General features: G+C 45.4%; 1 protein-coding gene across 1 annotated transcript in view; it reads left to right on the forward strand.

The window, feature by feature from the left end:
• Positions 1-1,370: 1,370 nt before the first annotated feature.
• TGFB2 (transforming growth factor beta 2) overlaps positions 1,371-20,581 on the forward strand; it is an 81,507-nt gene continuing 62,296 nt past the window's right edge. Inside the window, exon 1 of the mRNA XM_083433363.1 lies at positions 1,371-3,176. Coding sequence (XP_083289489.1) covers positions 2,831-3,176 — 346 coding nt within the window. The 5' untranslated portion in view covers positions 1,371-2,830. The remainder of the gene's footprint in view (positions 3,177-20,581) is intronic.

A 20,581-nucleotide genomic window follows, 5' to 3' on the forward strand; every position in this document is an offset into this window, starting at 1 on the left:
AACCAGATGCCTATGGGAAACCAGTGAGCAGAACATGAGCACAAGAGCCCTTTCCCCTTCTGTGGTTTCCAGGAAATGGTATTTGGAAGCATTGCTGTCTCTAGGTAGAGCGTAGTCATCCTGGCTAGTGGCCACCGATAGCCCTCGCCTCCATGAATTTGTCTAAACTTCTTTTCATCCCATTCAAGTTGGTGGCCATCACTGCCTCCTGGGGGAATGAGTTCCACAGTCTTGACTATGAAGAAGTAAAAACAAGGTTTACATGCTATGCCAACCTTCCCATACCTGGTGCCCTCCAGATGTTTTGGAACAACCCACCATACCATCCCCAGCCAGAACAGCTGTGCTGGCTAGAGCTAATGGGAGCTGCAGGCAAAAACATCTGGAGGGAAGACCTTTATTGGGATCCTACTGCGCAATAACTACCCAAGCACTGTTTGTATGTGTGTAATTCTGAATAAAGTCCCAAGCAGCTCATTGTTCCTCGTTGGCAGCCTGGGAGCCAATGGAGAGGTGAGGTCAATTTGTTGGAAGGTTGTAGCACCTGCGGTGGCTCTAGAAACAGATGCGGGAGAGACATATTTAATGTCATATACAGTGGTACCTTGGGTTACAGACGCTTCAGGTTACAGACTCCACTATCCCAGAAATAGCACCTTGGGTTAAGAACTTTGCTTCAGGATGAGAACAGAAATTGCATGGTGGCAGAGGGAGGCCCCATTAGCTAAAGTGGTCTTCAGGTTAAGAACAGTTTCAGGTTAAGAACGGACCTCCAGAACAAATTAAGTTCTTAACCCGAGGTACCACGGTATATGGCTCCTTCAGATGGCAAAAAGAGGTGGGAACCACATGAGCCAACTCCTAGGGGCCGAGGCCCCTTTGGCCCCCCCCAAAAAATATTTGAGAGGGCTACATCCCCTCCAAAGTTGATGGGCTTTGCCATTTAAATGGTGTGCATGCACGTGTCCAATTATGCAGGGCGGGGCTTACCTGACACCCCCCCCCAAGTTGGCACCCCTGGTAGAAACCAACTTTTTGCATAGTCTCTCTTATCTTTTCGAAGCTGGCTTTAAAAGTAGGGGCTCCTTAAATCTCACCGGATTCCTTTCTTTCAAGACGCGTGAAATAGTGTGCCCTTTCTCTCCATAAAGGAGGAAATCTTGAAGCTGAGAGCTCGCCTGGCCCAAGGAAACTTCTTTTCCCTTGGCCGTGGACGGAGCTCCCCGTCTCCTTCCCTGGCCCCGGGGTCGAGGGGCGCCTCGGCCCCACCAGTGACAGAAAGCGACTGCGGAGGAATCTTCCGCTGCCGCCTCCGCCGGCAACCCCCGCGCGTCACCTCGCCGGGGAGGCCAAGCACACGCGCGCACACGCGGTGCGGGCAGCCCTTATAAATTCTCCCTCTGCCGGCCCAAGCCCGTGATGTTGCTCTCGGCCGGCGAAAGGGTCTCTCTCTCGCTAGGGCAGGAGCGGCGAGAGGGGCGGACCTGGGGCAGCGCTTCAAGCCGGAGAGGAAGAAGTCCTGGGCAGCAGCAAGAAAGCACCTACTCGGGGGAGGAAGGTGCCAAGCAAAGGAGGAGGAGGAGAGAGGCTGCCTGGAAGACTCCAACTCTTGCAGTCCACTCGAAAGGAAAAAAGAAAGAGGTTGGGGAAGGAGCAGCTCAGCTCGCTTGACTGTGTCTTGGGTTTTTCTCCTTCTTCTCTCCTTTTGTTTTTTAATTGTGGAAGAGGAGGGAGCTCCTGGAAAAGTCGGGCAGCCAGAAGTAGCCAGAGGAGAAGAGGGAGACTAGCTGGCTGCTTGGGGAGCCGCAGCGAGAGGAGCAGCCCGCGGGCCCGGGGAAAAGGAGGAGCAACTCCACGCGGGTGCAAGGAGACGGCGGGGAACCCGGCGCAGCCACCTTAAGGCGCCCGGCCGCGCGCCCCTGGCACGGCTCGGCTGCTCCCCCGGCGTGCGCGCACACGCATCCATACAAACACGCACACACGTGGGCGCTTGCCGCCTCCCAGCGCGCTGGGGCGCCGGCCCCTCGACCAAAGGGGGAGCTGCGGACTGTCTCCGGCAGGAGGAGGAGGAGGAGGAGGAGGAGGACCGGGGGGCGGCATCCCCCCTGGACGGGCTTCCCTCCGACTACCAGCCGGTGCCATCTCACTTGAGGAGCGCGAGAGCTCGTGGGAAGCCGGAGATCCGCGTCTCGGAAGCCCGCAGTTGAATTGGTGGCCAGTTGCCTCTGTCTTTCTCTCCACCCGCCCAAACTCCTTCAGCTCTCTAAGAAACTATTGACGTGATTATTATTATTATTATTTTTCTTTCGGGTTTCTTTTTTTTAATCAGTATCGCCCCTCTTCTTTTTTTTCCCTTCCTGGCGGAAGCGCAGCTACCATTGCTGATTTGCAATCTGTTTGCTGTGGTGGTAACAACCTGCTTAAAAAGAAAATCTTTGCAACCTGTTGCAGCTATTTTCGAAAAAAGAAAAACCGCTCATCAACCTGTTGCAGTTTTTAATAAGAAGCGACTGCCGGGTTGAACTTGCTGCTTCTGCTGCAACGCCACGGCTGCTCGCAATCTTGCGACCCAAATCCCAGCATTTTAGAGGCCAGTGCAATCCGGTGCAAGCTACTGTTTGGACTAGCGATCTGTTGCATTCCTCCCCTCTCTCCAAAATCTATAATATATATATAAATTCTCAGCCTTGTTCTCACGCGTCCACATAAGCAAGAAGAAGACCGGAGGGGGGAGGGGGGGAAACCGGTCACTTTTTTTTGGGGGGTGGGGGAGAAGGTGAAGAGTGAGAAAACGTGCTTTTTGGTGCTTTCTCTCTCAACCTTCCTAAAAATGCACTGCTACCTGTGGAGCGTCTTCCTCACCTTGGATCTGGCCACGGTGGCCTTCGCCCTGTCGACGTGCAGCACCCTCGACATGGATCAGTTTATGCGCAAGAGGATCGAAGCGATCCGGGGGCAGATCCTGAGCAAATTGAAACTCAACAGCCCTCCGGAAGAGTACCCGGAGCCCGAGGAGGTTCCTCCGGAGGTCATCTCGATCTACAACAGCACCAGGGACCTGTTGCAGGAGAAGGCGAACCACAGGGCAGCTACTTGCGAGAAGGAGAGGAGCGACGAGGAGTATTACGCCAAAGAGGTTTACAAAGTAGACATGCAGCCTACTTTCCAGTCCGCAAGTAAGTGCGAATGCGCCTGCGGCTGTTTGGGGGCAGAAAAACGCGCACGCGGTCAGAGCGAGCCTTGCTAAGATAAAAATCTCTAAAATAATATAGGCTGTCCTGACTGTTTAAGCACAGCCCAGGGGTACAGCTATCCAAGAATAAAATTAAATTTGGGGTCGCCTCTAAGAATACCGGAGCCCCTCCCAATTTCAAATATTTCTGCATTTAAATAGTTTTCTAGATCTGGTTCTGTGATGCTGGGGTGGAGACGAGATACGGAGAGGGCAGGTGAACGAAGCACCTTTGCACCAGAGGGAGATCTAATGAACTGAAATCTGGGATCCTCGCTGGGGTTTATGTTGAGATCAGGCTCCTGTGTCTTGGGGATCACCCCCCCCCTTGTTTTTCTGTGTGGGACCTCAGTCCTGGCACATGACACATAGTCTCTAGAAGGGCATTCTCCAGAGCATGTGCAGAGTGCTTTTCCTTTGCCTCTCTACTGGACAACAAATCTGAGATCCAGAGTTCAGGGCTTCCTGGGAATACCGTGCGACTCCCACCTAATCTTTGTCTCTGGCACCTCTCATTTTGGAATCTAAGCACCCGGGAATCACCCTTCGAAAAGAAGGGGACATCTGGCAGTTCTCCTGCCTCACTCCCATCATTTTTGGCAGTGCCTGGTGCCTTTCGATGCCAGATACATTAATAAGCCTCCTTATCTGTTCTCATCCTCAAATTCCCTCTGTTTATTTTTCAAAGCCCTCCCCTCCGCCCCCACTTTGGGTGGGAACAGTGGCTTCTCAATCTGTTCTCCCTGGATGCTCTCCATCCAGTCTTTGCCTGCCTCTAGCCAGCCAGCAATCAGTGTATGTTTCCCCTTAGTATTTAGCCAACACCTGGGTCAACAAACTTTCCCCTTAATAGGATTAGTTTACTTTGTTAAAGCCCACCCCCCACCCACCCCAAAAGTATTCTCTCAGCTCTTTTCTTATCACCTGCCTAGCCCCCCCCCTTCAGTTCAGTTGGTAGCTTCCAAAACTGATCACTTCACTTCCCACGGCTGGTTTGTTTCATTCCAATGTACCTTGGAGAGAGGGGAGCAATCTAGCTCAGTAGTGTATCCACCCCAAAACCAAGTTTCTTTTGAAGCTGGCTGCTGCAATTGGTACAAGCAAAAAAAGGACAGATCCTCCAGGAAGTGCCTCTTTAGATCCTATTTTCAATTTAGTCGTTCCCGTTTGGGATGACCTTATTTCCAGGTACAAAATGATACTCCCTTAATTCTTTTTTTTTTTTTTTAAGTCCAGCTTCCTGGACACAGTCTGTGAAAGCTTCAGCTGGAACTGATTATGTGCACTCTTTTCTGAAAAATAAATTAGAGCTTGAAAGAGCTGGCTCTGTGCATTGGGCCAGAGCCACTGTGGTCCAGAGACTTAGTGTTTGGAGGTGGGAGACATGAATTCAAATCCCACCTCCGACTTGGACTTGCTGGTTTGGCTTTGGCCGGCTGACTCTTGTCTAGCAGCCGTTCTGAGGAATTCTATGCATTTACTCAGAATATTGAGCCCAGTGGGTTTTGTGTGCATAGGATTCCAGCCTTGCTGTTCAGTAATTTACAAGCTTACTCAGAAGTAAGTTCCACTGCGTTCAACAAGGATAGCAGCCTTAGTCTCTTAAGCTGTAAAATGGACCCATTCACATTCCACTGTAGTCAGTTCACCTTTTTTGCTAGCTGGAGTGGGTGGGTAGGAAGGGAAGAATACATAGAAAATCAAACCCCAATGTCGATCATTGTAGGAAACTTCGTATGAGAAAAAAAATGAGGCAGCTTTACTACATGCCTAGGCTAAGTTTTCCTTTTCCCTGATTTGTTTTCCAGTCTTCCCCCTCCCCTCCCCCCCACCCCTATAACTTTATTTGATACTCATATACTTGGTCTGTCTCTGAAAAGTGCATACCTCTTTCTGAAATGCGTAATGCAGCCACCTTGGCAGCTTTAGCCTAGACTTTCTAATTGTAGCCTCTTCTATTTATTTTGAAGGCAACCAAGGTGTAGGTTTTTGAGGCTTGCTGGGGCTTGCTAGCGAGAGTCCCAGGATGCCAGCCAGGGAGCTCAGAACCCCCCCCCCCCTTTCTCCTTGTGCTGCTGCCTCCCCCTTTTTTATTTGTTAAAAATGACAATCTCTGGAAGAGGACACCGCTGGCAATCAAAGGGTTTTATTATTGCAATTAAGGCACCATCCAGAATGTCTGTGATAAATGTGCTCCACCCTTGTTGCCCCGAGGGAAGGAAGACTTTGTCAAGTGTGCTGGAGCCAAGTGGGTATGCGCAAGCTCTCTAGCGTAATTTGTAGCAATAACATTGAGACACAGAAGAGAATGGCAAGGCTGCTCCCCCCCCCTTCTTCTTAAATAGACGTTTCACCCACCCACACTGATCTTCCGCTGGCTCATTGGAGATCTCTTTGTTTGTTTCGCAGGAGTCTGTGCTCTGAGACTGTTTACCAGCCAATCTATAATCCTAGCAGCATCTTGATCTAGGCTTATCACCTTTTAGCTGGAGATTTTTGTTTTGTTTTGTTTCTGACATCTTTCTAACCACACTTCTCTTCCTCCCCGTAAAGAGCCAACGCTAGCCTGGCTAAACATTGCCTTCTGGAGAATGTAAACGATCCAAGCTGCGATCCGGGGAATAATTAAAAACCCTGTGAGAATCTCCTCCAAAGCTGGGGCTGTAGGCAAAACAGCCCTTGGAGGACAAGTGCGGATATTGCAGGTACCCGCCAATAGAGAGCATCATGAGTTTAAGAGCTGAGGCCCCTTCTCGAGCTTCAGCCAGCCTTACTGTGGAAATGCTTGGTTGGGAAGATCACAGTAAGTGGGTTAACTGTTTTTCCACTGTCTAGTTATATATGCTGGGCTGGACAAGCCATTCTAAGGAAGAAAAAATATACAGCCAAGAAGAAATATATAATCTGAATGAGTGAATTGAAAATGCAGGTTTGGACTGCTTTGGACACTTTCCTTCAGACTTACGGGGTGGTGGGTCTTTTTTCCCTTTTTTTTTAACTCTCCAGTTCCTGCATTAGTTGAGCAGGCAGTGATGCGGGAAGAGAAAGGAGATCTCTGCAAACACACTGAGGTCATAGAGTGAAAGGCATGGGAAAGAGCCATCATTCAGAGTTCTTTTTAAAAACTACCCCCCCTTTTTTTTTTACCACAGAGATGTTAGCATTTGGTAACTGACTATGGCCCAAGTATTGCAAATATGCTCTAATTATACTCACAGTCGGCTATATATCACTAAGCAGATCCCTGATAGGTCTTTGTGGGACATTTGTAACATTCAGTCTAAATATTTTTAGCAATGGAGAGATTTAAAAGGAAAACGCAAAGAGATATTGTATATATCCCAGGGCATATTTTGTCTTAAATATTATCCTTGGCCAACTGTACTATATAAATACAGTAAATATGAATAGCCTTGGCACGTTGCCAATCTCCTGGGATGAATTTTAGTCAAGAAGGTATTTATGGGATATAAATAATACTGTGTCAACATTTAAAGAAGGGATCTGATTAGCTCAGAATTTATTCGTATTAATCTTTTCACGTGCTGTTAGTTTAAGGCTCAAAGCGAAGTTGTGTTAAGGTTTTGCCGATAGTTTGCACCAAGGGAATCAAAGGGCACTGGGCTTTTTTACGTGATGGTTTGTGGGAGCACAAAAGGAGACAGTGACTCCGGTTGGGCATGGAAATCAACGTGTATCAGGAATTAACAGGCCTAGATTTCTAAGATACAGGCAAGGAAATATCCCTGAGTGGCTTGGGGCATCCTTTCATTAGCTGTGCTCTGTGTCTCCCTTACATGTCTCAAATTTGCTTCAATTGAGGTTACACAAAGTTCACAACTATAATGTACATTTCATGGAGGTCAATGCAAAAAGCTTAATGGACTTCCATGGGTCCTACAGCTGTGAATCAAGGGTGGGGAACCTTTGTTCCTTCAGATGTTACTGACCAGCTCCCATAATCCCTCGTCAATGGTCACGTTCAGTGCTTTTTTCTGGGGGGACGCAGGGGTATGTATACCCCTAAACATTTTGTGAATCTAAGTTTGGCCTCATTGAGGGGCAGAATTACAATATGAGTAGGAAAATGAGAGTACCCCTAAACATTTTTTAAAGAAAAAAAAGCACTGGCCATGTTTGCTGAGGTAGATGGTATTTGTAGTTCAAGAACATCTAGAAGGCCAAAGGTTGCCACACCTGCTCTAGATAAACACCACAAGCATAAATATCGGTTCTTTTTATCTAGGAATCATAGAATTGTAGAGTTGGAAGGGACCCCAGGAGACATGATTGAGAACCCTGATCTCCCAGGCTTTCTCAATCCCCCTGGAGCCTCCATAGATACAACAGTTGTGAAGCCTTGGGGGAGTGGCTTAACGTGTGTCCCTGCAGTCCCACTGTACCTCCATAGCTCTGAAGGACTCGTTGCTCTTTGGCTGCGAAACCTGTGTTGATTGTGTGTGGAATTATAATTTTAAGAACATAAGAAGAGACCTGTTGGATCGGGCCAAAGGCCCATTTAGTGCAGCATCCTGCTGCCACAGTGGCTAACCAGATGCTATGGGCATCTGGCAAGCAGAAGATGCCTTCATGGCTGGTGATTTGGTAAGATGTCCAGAGAGTAAGCTGTGCTGTATAGCAAGGATGGGCAACCTTCGGCTCCTCTGCTGTAGCTGCACTTCCAACTCCCGTCAGCCCCAGACAGCAGAGCAAATGGTCGGGGATGATGGGAATTATTGTAGCCCACTAACATCTAGAGGTCCCCCATTGCTGTCCTGTAGAATGACCCTAAACAGCTTTTAAATGAGTAAGAAATAAATGCATGCCTGATTACTTGTCCCTGAGTGTGCGGATGGAATCTATTGAAAGTATTGTGTTTGAAATGATACAAGAGGATATAAAACCTGATATTGGAAGGACAAAATGTGGGGTATTTAATCTTTGATGGCTATTGACACATGCAGGCCATCATTTGATCCATAAACATAGATGCATGAATCACAAGCAGAACTGTGTGTGATAGGGCTGGTCTTGGTAGTTTAAGTGCTGATGAAGCAAAATCTGGTGCAGCATTTTGGTTCCAAGCATCAGTCACCCATTTGAAAGCAACAACAAAGCCTCTCTAGCTTTTAATAGATGTGAAGCGCATCCTCTTTCTTTTTGGCATTATAGTATCAATTCTCCTTCCCCTCTTCCTCTTCTTCTTTCTTTAATAAACTGTATTGAAAAGATAACAGGATTACAGGAGTGGAATATAAAAGCAAACCTCATATCATACGCAGGGCATTGAGGATAAGAGTCCATCAGGACAACCAGATTTTCCTCATTTGGGGCAGATTTTGTGTATTGGTTCCAAAAGTGTAAGAAAAAAATTCCCACCGTGTAGCCGCATAAAAACATTCCAGATCTTCTGATCCATTAGAGACCTTTAAATTATGGGACTGCATCTTTTTCATAATTTCTTTTAGCCCTGAGGTTAACCAGGACCACATTCATGGTTTCTGTGTTAGTATCGAACACTGGAAAGCAAATTAGGATGACATGGGAATTTAGTTCCTCCTCCAGAGAATTAGTAATGTACCTTTCCAGAGCCTGAGTTGTATACCTTGTTTCTAATAGCTATAAAAGGACCAATTATGTCTTTTCTTTCTCCTTTCGCTGAGGAAAAACTTTGCTTTCTGTAATGAGAGTTTTGCTTGAGTAAGAGCTGGGCTTAAGTTTAGAGAATAACTTACCCCTTTGAAGTTTGGACGTTGGGATATAAATTTACAGAGTCCTGAAAAACTGCAACTGTTTATACTTTTCGTAGCAGTTCCACATGAAAGTTAACTAATTTAATGCAGAACAGTTCACCCCCTGCACAACCGTACTCCTTAAATTGAATCTCTAGTCTACACCTCAATTTTATGAGAGCCACTGGTGTGATTTATCCTTCCATTAGCTCTGTTGCATGAATATTTGCTTCACGTAGTCTCTCCCCCCCTTCCTTTGCTGAGTATTTTACCTAATGAAAGAAAACATTATAAACCAGCTACATACAATGGCATGTTTCTACTTTATCAACAAGGAATTGATTTACTAGTGTTTATATGTGTGTAGGTTTCTTGTCTTCAGAGGAATTGGGTTACTAGTAGAGTACAGAAGTAGCTGTGGGCTTTTGTTTTCCAGAGGGTTACACAGCCCCACCAGGGTGGAATGGATAATGGGGGAATTAAGATATCAGCCCTAATCACACTTACTGGGAAGTAACTGAATTCTGTGGAACTGACTTCCAGTAAGGATTTGGGCTGCGGGGAATTTGGGTCATGGGAATGAGAAGTGGCTGGAGGGAATGGAAGATATCACAGCTTCAGAAAGTGTGCTGCTGCTCTGGTGTTTGGCGGAGGGACGTCTTGGCGTGGAGTGACATTCCTCTTCTTCATGTGGAAGTAAGATTAAGTGTTTCTTGTAACAGGTGCCAGATAGGTGGACAGATGCATAGCAAAGAACATAAGAGCCTGATGGATCAGGCCAGTGGCCCACCTAGTCAAGAATCCTGTTCTCACAAGGTCCAACCAGCCTGCAAGCAAGGCCCGACAGCGTTCTCCCAAATTGTGATGCAGAAACTTGCCTTGAGGGGCATACTGCCTCTGACAGTGGAGCTAGAACATAGCCATCATGGCTAGTAGCTGTTGATAGGCATTATCTTCCACAAACCTGTCTGAATTTATTTTAAACGCATCCAAGTTGGTAGCCAGCACTACCTCTTGCAGGAGTGAATTCTAGAATTTAACTAAGATGCAGAGGCTAGACTAGTCAGGAATCTGTTGGAATTTGAGGACATAAGTTTTGATCAGCACATTTGAAGGAGATGGGTAAGGTGTAATGAGTTCTCAAGTCTTGCCAAAACAGATTTTGAATCATTAATACACGGTAGCCAAAGTGGTGGTGTATGGACAACATGCCCTACCATCCCTGTCCGGTGGCCATTCTGGCTGTAACTGATGGGAGCTGTAGTCCACCAACATCTGAAGGTCACCAAATTGGCTACGTTTGTATTAATATGTTGCTTAGGAAAGTTGTGGGACCATCTTCTCTGAAACTTTGAACACCCTGTGAGACAGAGAGGCTACCTTGACAAGTAAATGAAGCATGGGGGTCCCCACAGTGGTCTGCTGTGTCACCCCATTGCATCAGATGCTACTCCTCCACTCGTTCTGATGTGGTATCACTCGAGAGAGCTAAACTTTGCCCAGAGCCCACGAATTGTTGAATCATATTTTGAGATAAATAGGGACTAGCTTCATGCACTTGCCGATAAAGCTCATGAGTGAATCCTTTACATATAGTGAAGTAGCTGGCTCTTGGGGCTGCCATGCATCCCACTTGTGTTGCAAGATATGGTAAAGGTAAAGGACCCCTGGACTGTTAAGTCCAGTTGAAATTGACTATGAGGTGTGGTGCTCATCTCAGACAGCTGTGGCCAGCATGACTAAACTGCTTCTGGTGCAGTTGGACACCATGACGGAAACCAGAGCACATGAAAACACCATTTACCTTCCTGCTGCAGCGGTACCTATTTATCTACTTGAGCTGGTATGCTTTCGAACTGCTAGGTTGGCAGAAGCTGTGACAAAACAGGAGCTCACTCCGTCGCACAGATTTGAACTGCTGACCTTAAGATTGGCAAGCCCAAGAGGCTTGGTGGTTTAGACCACAGCGCCACCCATGCCCCACAAGATATGACACAGGTGGTGCTGGCTGCATTCAAGATTCCATATAGCAAGACAAGTCCATCTTGATGCTCCTATGCATAGCACTGCCTTCAGGTCTTTCAAGTCTCTGTATAAGGGGCATCCAGTGTGAGACCCTCCAGAAGTTACACACCCATCATTCCTGACCATTGCCAATGCTGGTTGGGGCTGATGGAACATGGGTCCAATAACATCTGAAGAACTCCATGTTGGTTTCCTATGGTATGTATTTTATCACTATGCAACATTGTTAGATTTGGTACCTCAACCAGTGGAGGCTGGTCCACTTACTGTTGGTCTCCTTGTCTTCTACCCAAAGAGCATCAGCCACCACTGCTCAAAGCATCTTCATCAGGTGAACATACTTGATTAGTCCTTTTGCAGCATTCTCTTCAGCTGGCAATGCTGCCCATATATTATCATAGGAGATCACCATGCATGACAGTTTACTATTCATTGTTAGCATTTATACTATACATTTTTAATAAAATATCTAAGGTGGCTTGCAAGCAAAGAAGCTAACCAATGCTGGGACCTGGATTCTGACCTTCCTGAGAAGTTGCCTGGAATGAAGTTTTGTCTCATTTTGGAGTGGAGACTTAAATGCAGATACTTGAAAAATGAAGCGCATCTTCTCCCCATTGTCTGCAGTTGGCACTGCTACGCAAAACATGCATTATGACATTTTCACGGGACACCATCACACGTGCCAATGGTAGAACATGTCTTTAATTCTGAGCCTATTGGGGGAATTGGCTTCACATGAGCTTCTCTCATTTTGGAACAGAGACTTAAATCCAGACACTTGAAAATGAGTCATATCTGGGAAAGGTTTATAGGCTGCAAGTACAATTTGTACCAAAACCCTCTAGTGTAAAAAGTGAAAACTATAGTCACCAGGGACAGTGATCTGCTGAGAGGGAAAGTGCCTTCACATTAAACTGGCTGAGGCTTTTAGAGGAAGAGGGTCAGGGTTCTTCACTGCTCCTTATTAAATTATGAAAAGAGTAATTGGATCTCCAATAAAGAATGTCTTAATAGAAATGGTAACATCTGGTGGGTCACAGGTTCCCTATTGCTGTTTTCCAAAATCCCAGCCATCAAATGTATGAGCTGACTCTGGGTGAAGTAGTCGTCATTTTCACCTGGAGGGCTATTGCCTACATGCCACTGTTGGAAAAGGGATGCCAGACTAAATGGACTTGGGGTCTGCTCTTCTTACTGTTGGGGGTTGATGGACTTTCTCCCTTACCCTGATAACCATAGCTATTTTGCATAGCCTAGGTGTGCTTAAATCAGGCATAGGCAAACTCGGCCCTCCAGATGTTTTGGGACTACAACTCCCATGATCCCTAGCTAACAGGACCAGTGGTCAGGGATGATGGGAGTTGTAGTCCCAAAACATCTGGAAGGCCAAGTTTGCCTATGCCTGGCTTAAATATATGTGCTTAAAGCTACATGTGCTTCAATATGTGCATAGAATCATAGAATTGTAGAGTTGGAAGGGACCCTAAGGATCATCTAGTCCAACCCTCTGCAATGCAGGAATCTCTGCTAAGCATCCATGACAGATGACATGTCTGTTGAGTCCACTGAGACTTACTCCCAGGTGGATGTGTATGGAATTGGAGCTGTTCATTGAAATCATTAGGATTTAGTCATGATTCGCCAAACTTTTCCCATTGACTTTTATGAGACTTCAGAATGATTTTTTGTTTGTGTGGAGTGGGAGCAAGGAGTGTCGGAATCTGCATGGCCTGAAGTAACCTTTGTAGCTCACAAGAACCTGGCATTTCATAAAGAATCACAAGACTCTCTGAGTTTTAACTCATTTCCGAGAAGAATATTGGCAAAATGCCCATCAATAAAATGTGTGTGTTGTAAAGTTTCTAGTGCTCATGAAGACAGAATAACAGAATAAAAACCTTGCTGTTTCTGCAAAAGTGTTAAGAGTTAGAGAGGGCCATCCGATAGCCTGGGCCACCTCGCAAGAGGGAAGGGGGCAAGTTTTGCATCAGTTTCCTTTTTATCACAGGAGTGAATGGCAGCCATTCCCTGATATGGGAGAAAGTAGAAGTCTGTGCCTAGAGGGGCACCATTTGTGGTTGGGGTTACCCTTGTCCCTGGCAGATCCATTGGGGGGGGGGGAGAGAGAAAATAGGGTTCCCCCCCACCCATCAGTCTTGCTGGGGGTCACCACTTAAAGCTGTCCCATTCAATTTCATGAAAACCATGAAGACCTGAATTTGCTACCCTGGCGCTCAGCCCTCTTTCTTGCCCGCTCTAGCTGATTGGTGGTGAGAATCATGGGACTCCACAGTGCAGCCAACCCCTGCCCATAGCAGGACTTCTTGTACAGGAAACCCCAATGGAATCTGCTGCTCAAAGTGGTAAAAAATACTTCGGGTCACTTGGTGCCACTGTGATGCCCGGCACCAGCTGGATCCTAATTTTCACCTCTGCTCTAGAGTGTAGACAGAGAACCCAGGAACTTTATATGCACAATGAATCTAATAGCAGAACTCCACCTCCCTTCTGAGGAGTGAACATTTACCGAAATGCCTTACACAGCATAACAACAACAACAACAACAACAACAATAATAATAATATATTATTTATACCCCGCCCATCTGGCTGGATTTCCCCAGCCACTCTGGGTGGCTTCCAACTGAATATTAAAAACAATACAGCATTAGACATTAAAAACTTCCCTAAAGAGGGCTGCCTTCAGTTGTCTTTTAAAAGTAAAATAGTTATTTATTGCCTTGACATCTGCTGGGAGGGCGTTCCACAGGGCAGGCGCCACTACCAAGAAGACCCTCTGCCTGGTTCCCTGTAACCTTACTTCTCGCAATGAGGGAACCGCCAGAAGGCCCTCGGCACTGGATCTCAGCTGAACGATGGGGGTGGAGACGCTCCTTCAGGTATACAGGTTAGCATGGGCTGCTAACCATCAACATCACAGGAAATGAAATACTAGGTCTTCAGTTTTTAGTTTTTCTGCTTTCAGGGACAACGGGAGCCGAGAGCAGGCTTGCCCAACCTGGTACCTTCCAGATGTCTTAGACTACAATGACCGTGCCCTCTGGGGCTGACGGCTGTTGCCATCTGAAACATCTGAAGGAGGTCAGGTTGGGAAAAGCTAAGGAGCCCCTTCCAGTTGGCTTGCTGCTGCCTTGGCCTGTACAGTGTCTCTCCTCAGAGTCTTTCTCTGCTACAGATTCAGTGGACGTTCCCAGTGCATCTTTGACAAAACAAGTCATTAGTGAGAATACACAAATGTTTCCACTCCCATTGCAAAACCATATGCTATACTTTGTTCTCTCTCTCTCTCTCTCTCTCTCTCTCTCTCTCTCTCCCCCCCCCCCCCCCCCGCCTTTTTCAGCATGGGAATGATATGTTCCCCAGGTATTATTTTAATTTAATAAGTGCATCAACAGCCTTGTTTAGACTAAGCACATTTCTTTGCTTGTTTGTTTAGAGTGTGTTTGCTTCCCGATTGTAACTGTGGGCTGGCTTTTTTTTTGCTGCTTTTGCAAAGATGCTATCCACAAGTCGAGTGCTTAATGGCATGATTTCTATCACTGTGCTTTTCAGCATGGTTCAGTTTCTAATAGTTGTTTCTCTTTGTTGACAAAATCAATTTCCCCAGATTATTTTGATTTAATGACTAAGAATGCAACGTCTGCAGTGGACAAAGAGATTATAGGAAGGGTGCTGTTTAGTGAATGTGTATGATAGGAACCTTAGCTCAATTTGGATGCAAACACTAAACCGTGGTTTAGCGTTATAGGAAGAAGTCCTGGACTTACATGCTTCCTCCCTCTCTCATTGCACCCTTGACTCTGTCATGGCAAATCCTAATTACGTCCAGTAATTACAAACTAAAGTGCATCTGTAAATCAGAAATGACACAGTGTGATTTCCAGTACTGGCTTGTGCACAAGCAAACCATAGTTTGCTCAGCTTAATGTAATGGCAAACTGTGGTTACAATCTAGTTCATAAATTTATTATTCTAGCCAAGGGCCATGACAAACTCGTAGCAATAGTGTTAATAAAATAATACAGACCACCCATCTATAGTTAGCCTGTGGTTACATAGAATCAAAGAATTATGGCATTGGAAAAGACCTTTGGAGTCAAGCAACCTAACTTCCTGCTCAGTACAGAATCTACAATGAACATATAAGTCCACAGCGTCTCTGACAGATGTGTTTTTGCAGGACAAGAAGGAAGGGAGTGTGGGAATCCATGATTCATTCACGTAACATGAACTGAGCTAAGCTGGTTTCCTAAACTTTTCATACCTGCAGCGTATTTCTTATTCCTAGGCTGTAACTGGAATAGCACTTCACTTACTAAATTCAAAAAGATACACCTGCATTTCCTTAATCAGCTCCCAGCAAGTTGGTACTGGTTAAAATTGCCTCCTGGTGTTCTGTGTCTCCCTTTGCCTGGTAAGTCAAGGTTCAGGTATACGCTTTGAATACAGTGGTGTTGCTTCTGGGATTCCCTACCAGGTATAGAAAGAACTGTCAGTGAATCCTGGTAGGAGCTTCAGGAAAAATGCCACTATTCCTATACTGAGAAGTGGCGGGAAGTGAGCCTAGGGTGATGGATGCTTAACTTTTCAAGCAATGCTTCCATCCCTGTTGTGATTCACTAGAGAAGGGGTAGCTAAACTGGTGCCCTTCAGATTGGACTACAACTCCCATCAGCCCAGCCAGCATAGTCAGTCGTCAGAGATGGTGGGAGCTGAGAGTCCCAAGAACATCTGAAAGGAGTCACCACGTTATCTACCTCTGCACCAGAGTGCCATGGCATGCATTTTAAGAACTGCTGGGCTTTTCGTGCCAGTGACCAACATTGAATGCACATCTGCAGAGTCATCAATTGCTAAAAGTCAGGAGAGCTCTGATACTTGCAGAAGGTTACTCTGTTGGAAAGGAGCAATGCTTTCAGCGGAGGGAGCTCATTGTTGTGCCTGTGGATAAGATCTCCCTTTTGAAATAGGATAGGACCATCCTTTTGAAATGGGAAGCTCTGCGCACGCACAAGAACATGTGGAAGGAAGGATTGGTGCACTTTGTAAATGCATATATGTATAATTTGCAAAGGCAGAAGTAAAGTCATTGTATTGCATAAGCTATCCTTGAGTAAGAGTCTGTGGGAAAAACAAGACCATATCTACTTATTACCACCCACAATTGCTGTATACCGGCAGTTGCTTAATTTAACATTTGTGGGCGTATCTCTGGGTGCCCCCACCAAAGAATAATAACAATTATTAATAATAATTTATTATTTATACCCCACCCATCTGACTGGGTTTCCCCAGCCACTCTGGGCGGCTCCCAACAGAATAATAATAATAATAATAATGATGTGACAAAACGTAAAAACAAGGCTGCCCTAAACAAGGCTGCCTTCAGATGTCTTCTAAAAGTCAGAGTTGTTTATTTTCTTGACATCTGATGGGAGGGTGTTCCACAGGGCGGGTGCCACTACCGAGAAGGCCCTCTGCCTGGTTCCCTGTAGCTTCACTTCTTGCAGTGAGGGAACCGCCTCTCAAAGACTTAGAGTTTTGAGAGGCAAGGCAGATGGGGATCAGTAGCTAAATCCTTTATGGTGGCCACAGCATCTTTTTATGACAATCTCTGGTGTGCGATGAGTGTTGGTATCTTTTTTAAATACTGTATTCATGTAAACATGGGGTCTGTGACTAATTCTGTAGCTAATTCCCCAAGAACTGGCCAGTATTCTGTCATTGTTCAAGTAGCTTGGTGTCTTTTAAAAAGAGAATTTGCTGTTTCAGGTGACCTCTCCATAATGGCACTACATTAGAGGATAAAACCTTGGAGTTTTCAGAGGACATTTGTCCTACTTGAATTGGTGGGAAGTGTTCACAAATTTCCCCAGTCCTCTGAATCCTGGGCTCCTGGTTGCAAGAATTGCAAGGTTAACCATTATAATAAGGCAGGGCCACCGTTGCTTTCAGCCCGCTAGCAGCTCAAACAGCAAGGGGCATGCATACCCCTACAGGACTTGAACCCTCCCACAAGAAGAGCAGGGAACATTTGGCCCTCCAGGCCTTGCTGAACTGCAACTCCCAGCAGCCCTTGCAAGCATGACCAATGACTTGGGATTATAGGAGTTATGGTTCAGCAACGTCTGGAAGGCTAAAGGTTCCTCGCACGTGTGCTATAAGAACCTGAGAGGGAATTGCAGAGCAAATAGTTTGAGGTACTTCAAGCATGGTATACAGCAGACATGGGGAACCTCTGGCTCTCCAGATTTTGTTGGAACTCAACCTCGCATCAGCCTGAACCAGCAGCTGTAGTCTAACCACATCTGGATGTTTCCTGCTGTAGAGGAAAGCACAGGGTTCTGATCGTCTGTAGCCAATGTGACTTGAGGGGAAGATTCCAGTACATAATCATTTATGTACAAGGTCAGTCGTGCCTTGAGGAAGTCATTCCAAAGGAAATTTTAGTATGCTTGACTCTTTTCTACCTTGGCAATTTGTTCCTGTGGTCAACTCCAGAGTAGCACTCTAGAGCTCTACTTGCATTTTATATTATTTTGCATTAAAGTCAAGTACAGTGGTACTTTGGTTTACAAACTTAATCCGTTCCGGAAGTCCTTTGTTAAACCAAGGCATGCTTTCCCATAGCAGCAGGGGACTCAATTTACAAATGGAACACACTCAACAGGAAGTGAAACATGTTCCTATTCCAAGGCAAAGTTCACAAACCAAAACACCTACTTCTGGGTTTGCAGCATTCTTAATCCAAGTTGTTCATAAACTAAGCTGTTCTTAAACCAAGGTACCACTGTACTTCTTTCTCTGGAGGTATTTAGGCAAACGCTAGATGGCCATCTGTCAGGAATGTTGCATATTCCTGCACTGAGCAGGGAGGGTGAGGCTAGATGTCCTTTGAGGTACCTTCCCTCTTTAAATTTCTATAAGCTGTTTGAATGGCGTTTATTGTAAAGTTAAAAGGTTGAAAATAAAATCCTGTCGTTGATAGTAAAAAAATACTGGCTTGCTCGTTGCATTTCAGTAACCCCGGTAACATTATTCTAAGTCAAATGCAAGAGGAAAGTGAGGGGAGGAAAAATGCTGTGAATTTGACCTTGGCCACGTTTGTTTGGCTCTTTGCCTCACTGTCAAATTCACACTGTACTGACAAATGCCGCATCTGCCCTGACACATCTGCAGGCGTTCATTCATAACGCCAGGTTCTCATAAGGATCCATTCGTTACTTCCTTTCACAATTTTGGATTGCATCTTTTGGGGCTGGGTCCAGATCTTGTGATCTGAATCTCCACTCAATTTTTCATGTCCAATAGATTCTTTTTTTTTAAAGAAAAAGTTGTTGCAAAAAAATCCAAGAGGGAAGTCTCGCCTGGGAGAGAGCACTGTATTATATATGTTTTAGATAGTACGTGTATATCTGTTTAACAGCATCAAAACATATGTTGTTGCCAAAGCCCAAATTGGAATGTTCTGGGAAAGATAATTTAATTTTTAGCGGTTGGATCAGTGTCAGCGATGGATGGGAATTTCGACACTTCCTGGGGAGAGTCTGCCGGTGGTGATTATACACACGCAGCAAAATGCAGCAGTAAATCTCTCATTCTTTCAAACTCCCTTTCTCCATCTCATAGAAATCCATGATATTTTCCTTGTTTGGCCAGTGTCAGGGTGTTTACACTGGCATGCTCTCATTCAAAACTCTGCCCTGAATTTTAAAAGGCAGCCCAACTGCTGCTGAAGGCGTTTTGGTTTTTCTGATTCTGTTTTTTGTTTACATTTAGCATTTGCAAGTCAGCAGCTTGGTCGGCTCAGATAGAGTTTTGTGGGTAAAAAAACAGAGCATCTGTCACATTGCCTTGCCTGGAAGGTAGGGAATCAAAGCTGTGTACATCTCTTCACAAATATGAGGATAGTATCTGGCCTATGAGGAATGGAAAACGCTGGTGCCATGTTCCGAAGTGTGACAGGCTTCTAAAACTTAACACAGAGGTCCACAGAAATGATTTGCACCCTTATCAATAGAAACACTAGGGATACCAATAGAGGCACTAGGAATGTCAGGCACACACAAGGGCCAAGGGCCAAAGTGGGTTTGAGCAGATCCCTAGGTGACTGGTATCTGGGGTGTGTGTGTGTGTGTGTGTGTGTGTTTGTGTGAGGATGCCAGCTACTTCATTTTAAAACAGGAAGCCCCAAAAGAGGAGAAATCATTGTGTGCATGTGCACAGTTGAAAGATTCACAGGACAAACGTTGGCATGTGAGTGGATACACCAGGAAAAGCAACATGGTCTGCGAGGCAAAGAGGTCATAGCAAGTGGAATGTGATTGAAACTAACATTTCTGCTCAGCCTAAAAAACCTTCAGAGGGAAGCAGTAAATATTCCCACCCCAGTACGTTATAAAAAGTTTGTGAACTGACTTGAAGCAACAGAGAGAAATGACATATCTAACTGGCACATTTTAATATGCACAAAAGCGATGGGGGGGGGGGTGCCAAAGGAAAGAAAAAGACGTAATATGTTTAGGAAGACCGTTCTAGTTTCAAAACGTTTGAAAACTCAAGACAGAAAACTCAGTACAGAAGCTGCATGGCATGTTTGACTTCTGAGGCATGTTCGAAAACGGAAGCATTTACTTCCGGGTTTACGGCGTTCGAAAACCGAAATGTTCGAAAATGGAGACATTCAAAATCTGAGGTACCACTGTAACACCTAAGGCGTATCTGTATGCCTTTTAACCATGTAACGTTTAACCATGGTTTAGCAGCGCATGGATGAGTCTGAGTGAGAACAAGGAAAGTGCTGGGCTTTCTACCTGTCACATGACCAACAGAAGGGGTTTGGCAGATAAAAATTCACTTTTGAAAGGATCCCAGCTTAGCCTTATGTTCAAACCTAGGGATCCTGGTTTAAAATGAACAATGGTTAGTTTAATAATCCAGCATTATAACTCATGGTTTGAAGTCATGTTGTTTAGCAACTAACCATTACTAATGCTCAACCGAGATCCTTAAAAAAATTGAAACTAAATACTTGCTGAATTCCTCCCTGCCACGTGGGGTAGTTTGTGAGCCTGACTCTTCACTCAGGCTTGGCTACGTAGCACTGAGCTATGGTTTAGCGTTACAGAAGACAGTGGGCAGAGAATAGAACAGGAGAAGCAGATTTATGGTGAAAGGAGAATAGCAGACGAAAAATGTGATATCACTGGACTTACATATATCTTGCAAGAAAAGGCCCCAAACTCTTCCCCCCCTTTAAAAAAAGAAGCACACAAGAACATCTCCACTAGGCCAGAAAGTCTTGAGTTGCTATCTTAAAAGTAGATATTCTTCTTACCCATGACCACTAAGTTTAATTCATGCATTATCTAGGAGGTAGTATATTGGCTACAGTAAAAAGCAGGAAGTTCCTCCGTGTCAGTTTTCCATCAGTGGATGAGCACAAGGCATTGTCTTTCTTGCCCTCCTTCATTTATGGCAATGCCCATGCAGAGAGGAGGAGAAAGCAAGGCTCTAGATGTTCAAAGCTATGTCTATCTCTTTTCCTCCTGTTGCTTTCAGATATCAGA

The sequence above is a fragment of the Podarcis tiliguerta genome (assembly GCF_965153285.1).
Source record: "Podarcis tiliguerta genome assembly, chromosome: 3".
Lineage (NCBI taxonomy): Eukaryota > Metazoa > Chordata > Lepidosauria > Squamata > Lacertidae > Podarcis > Podarcis tiliguerta.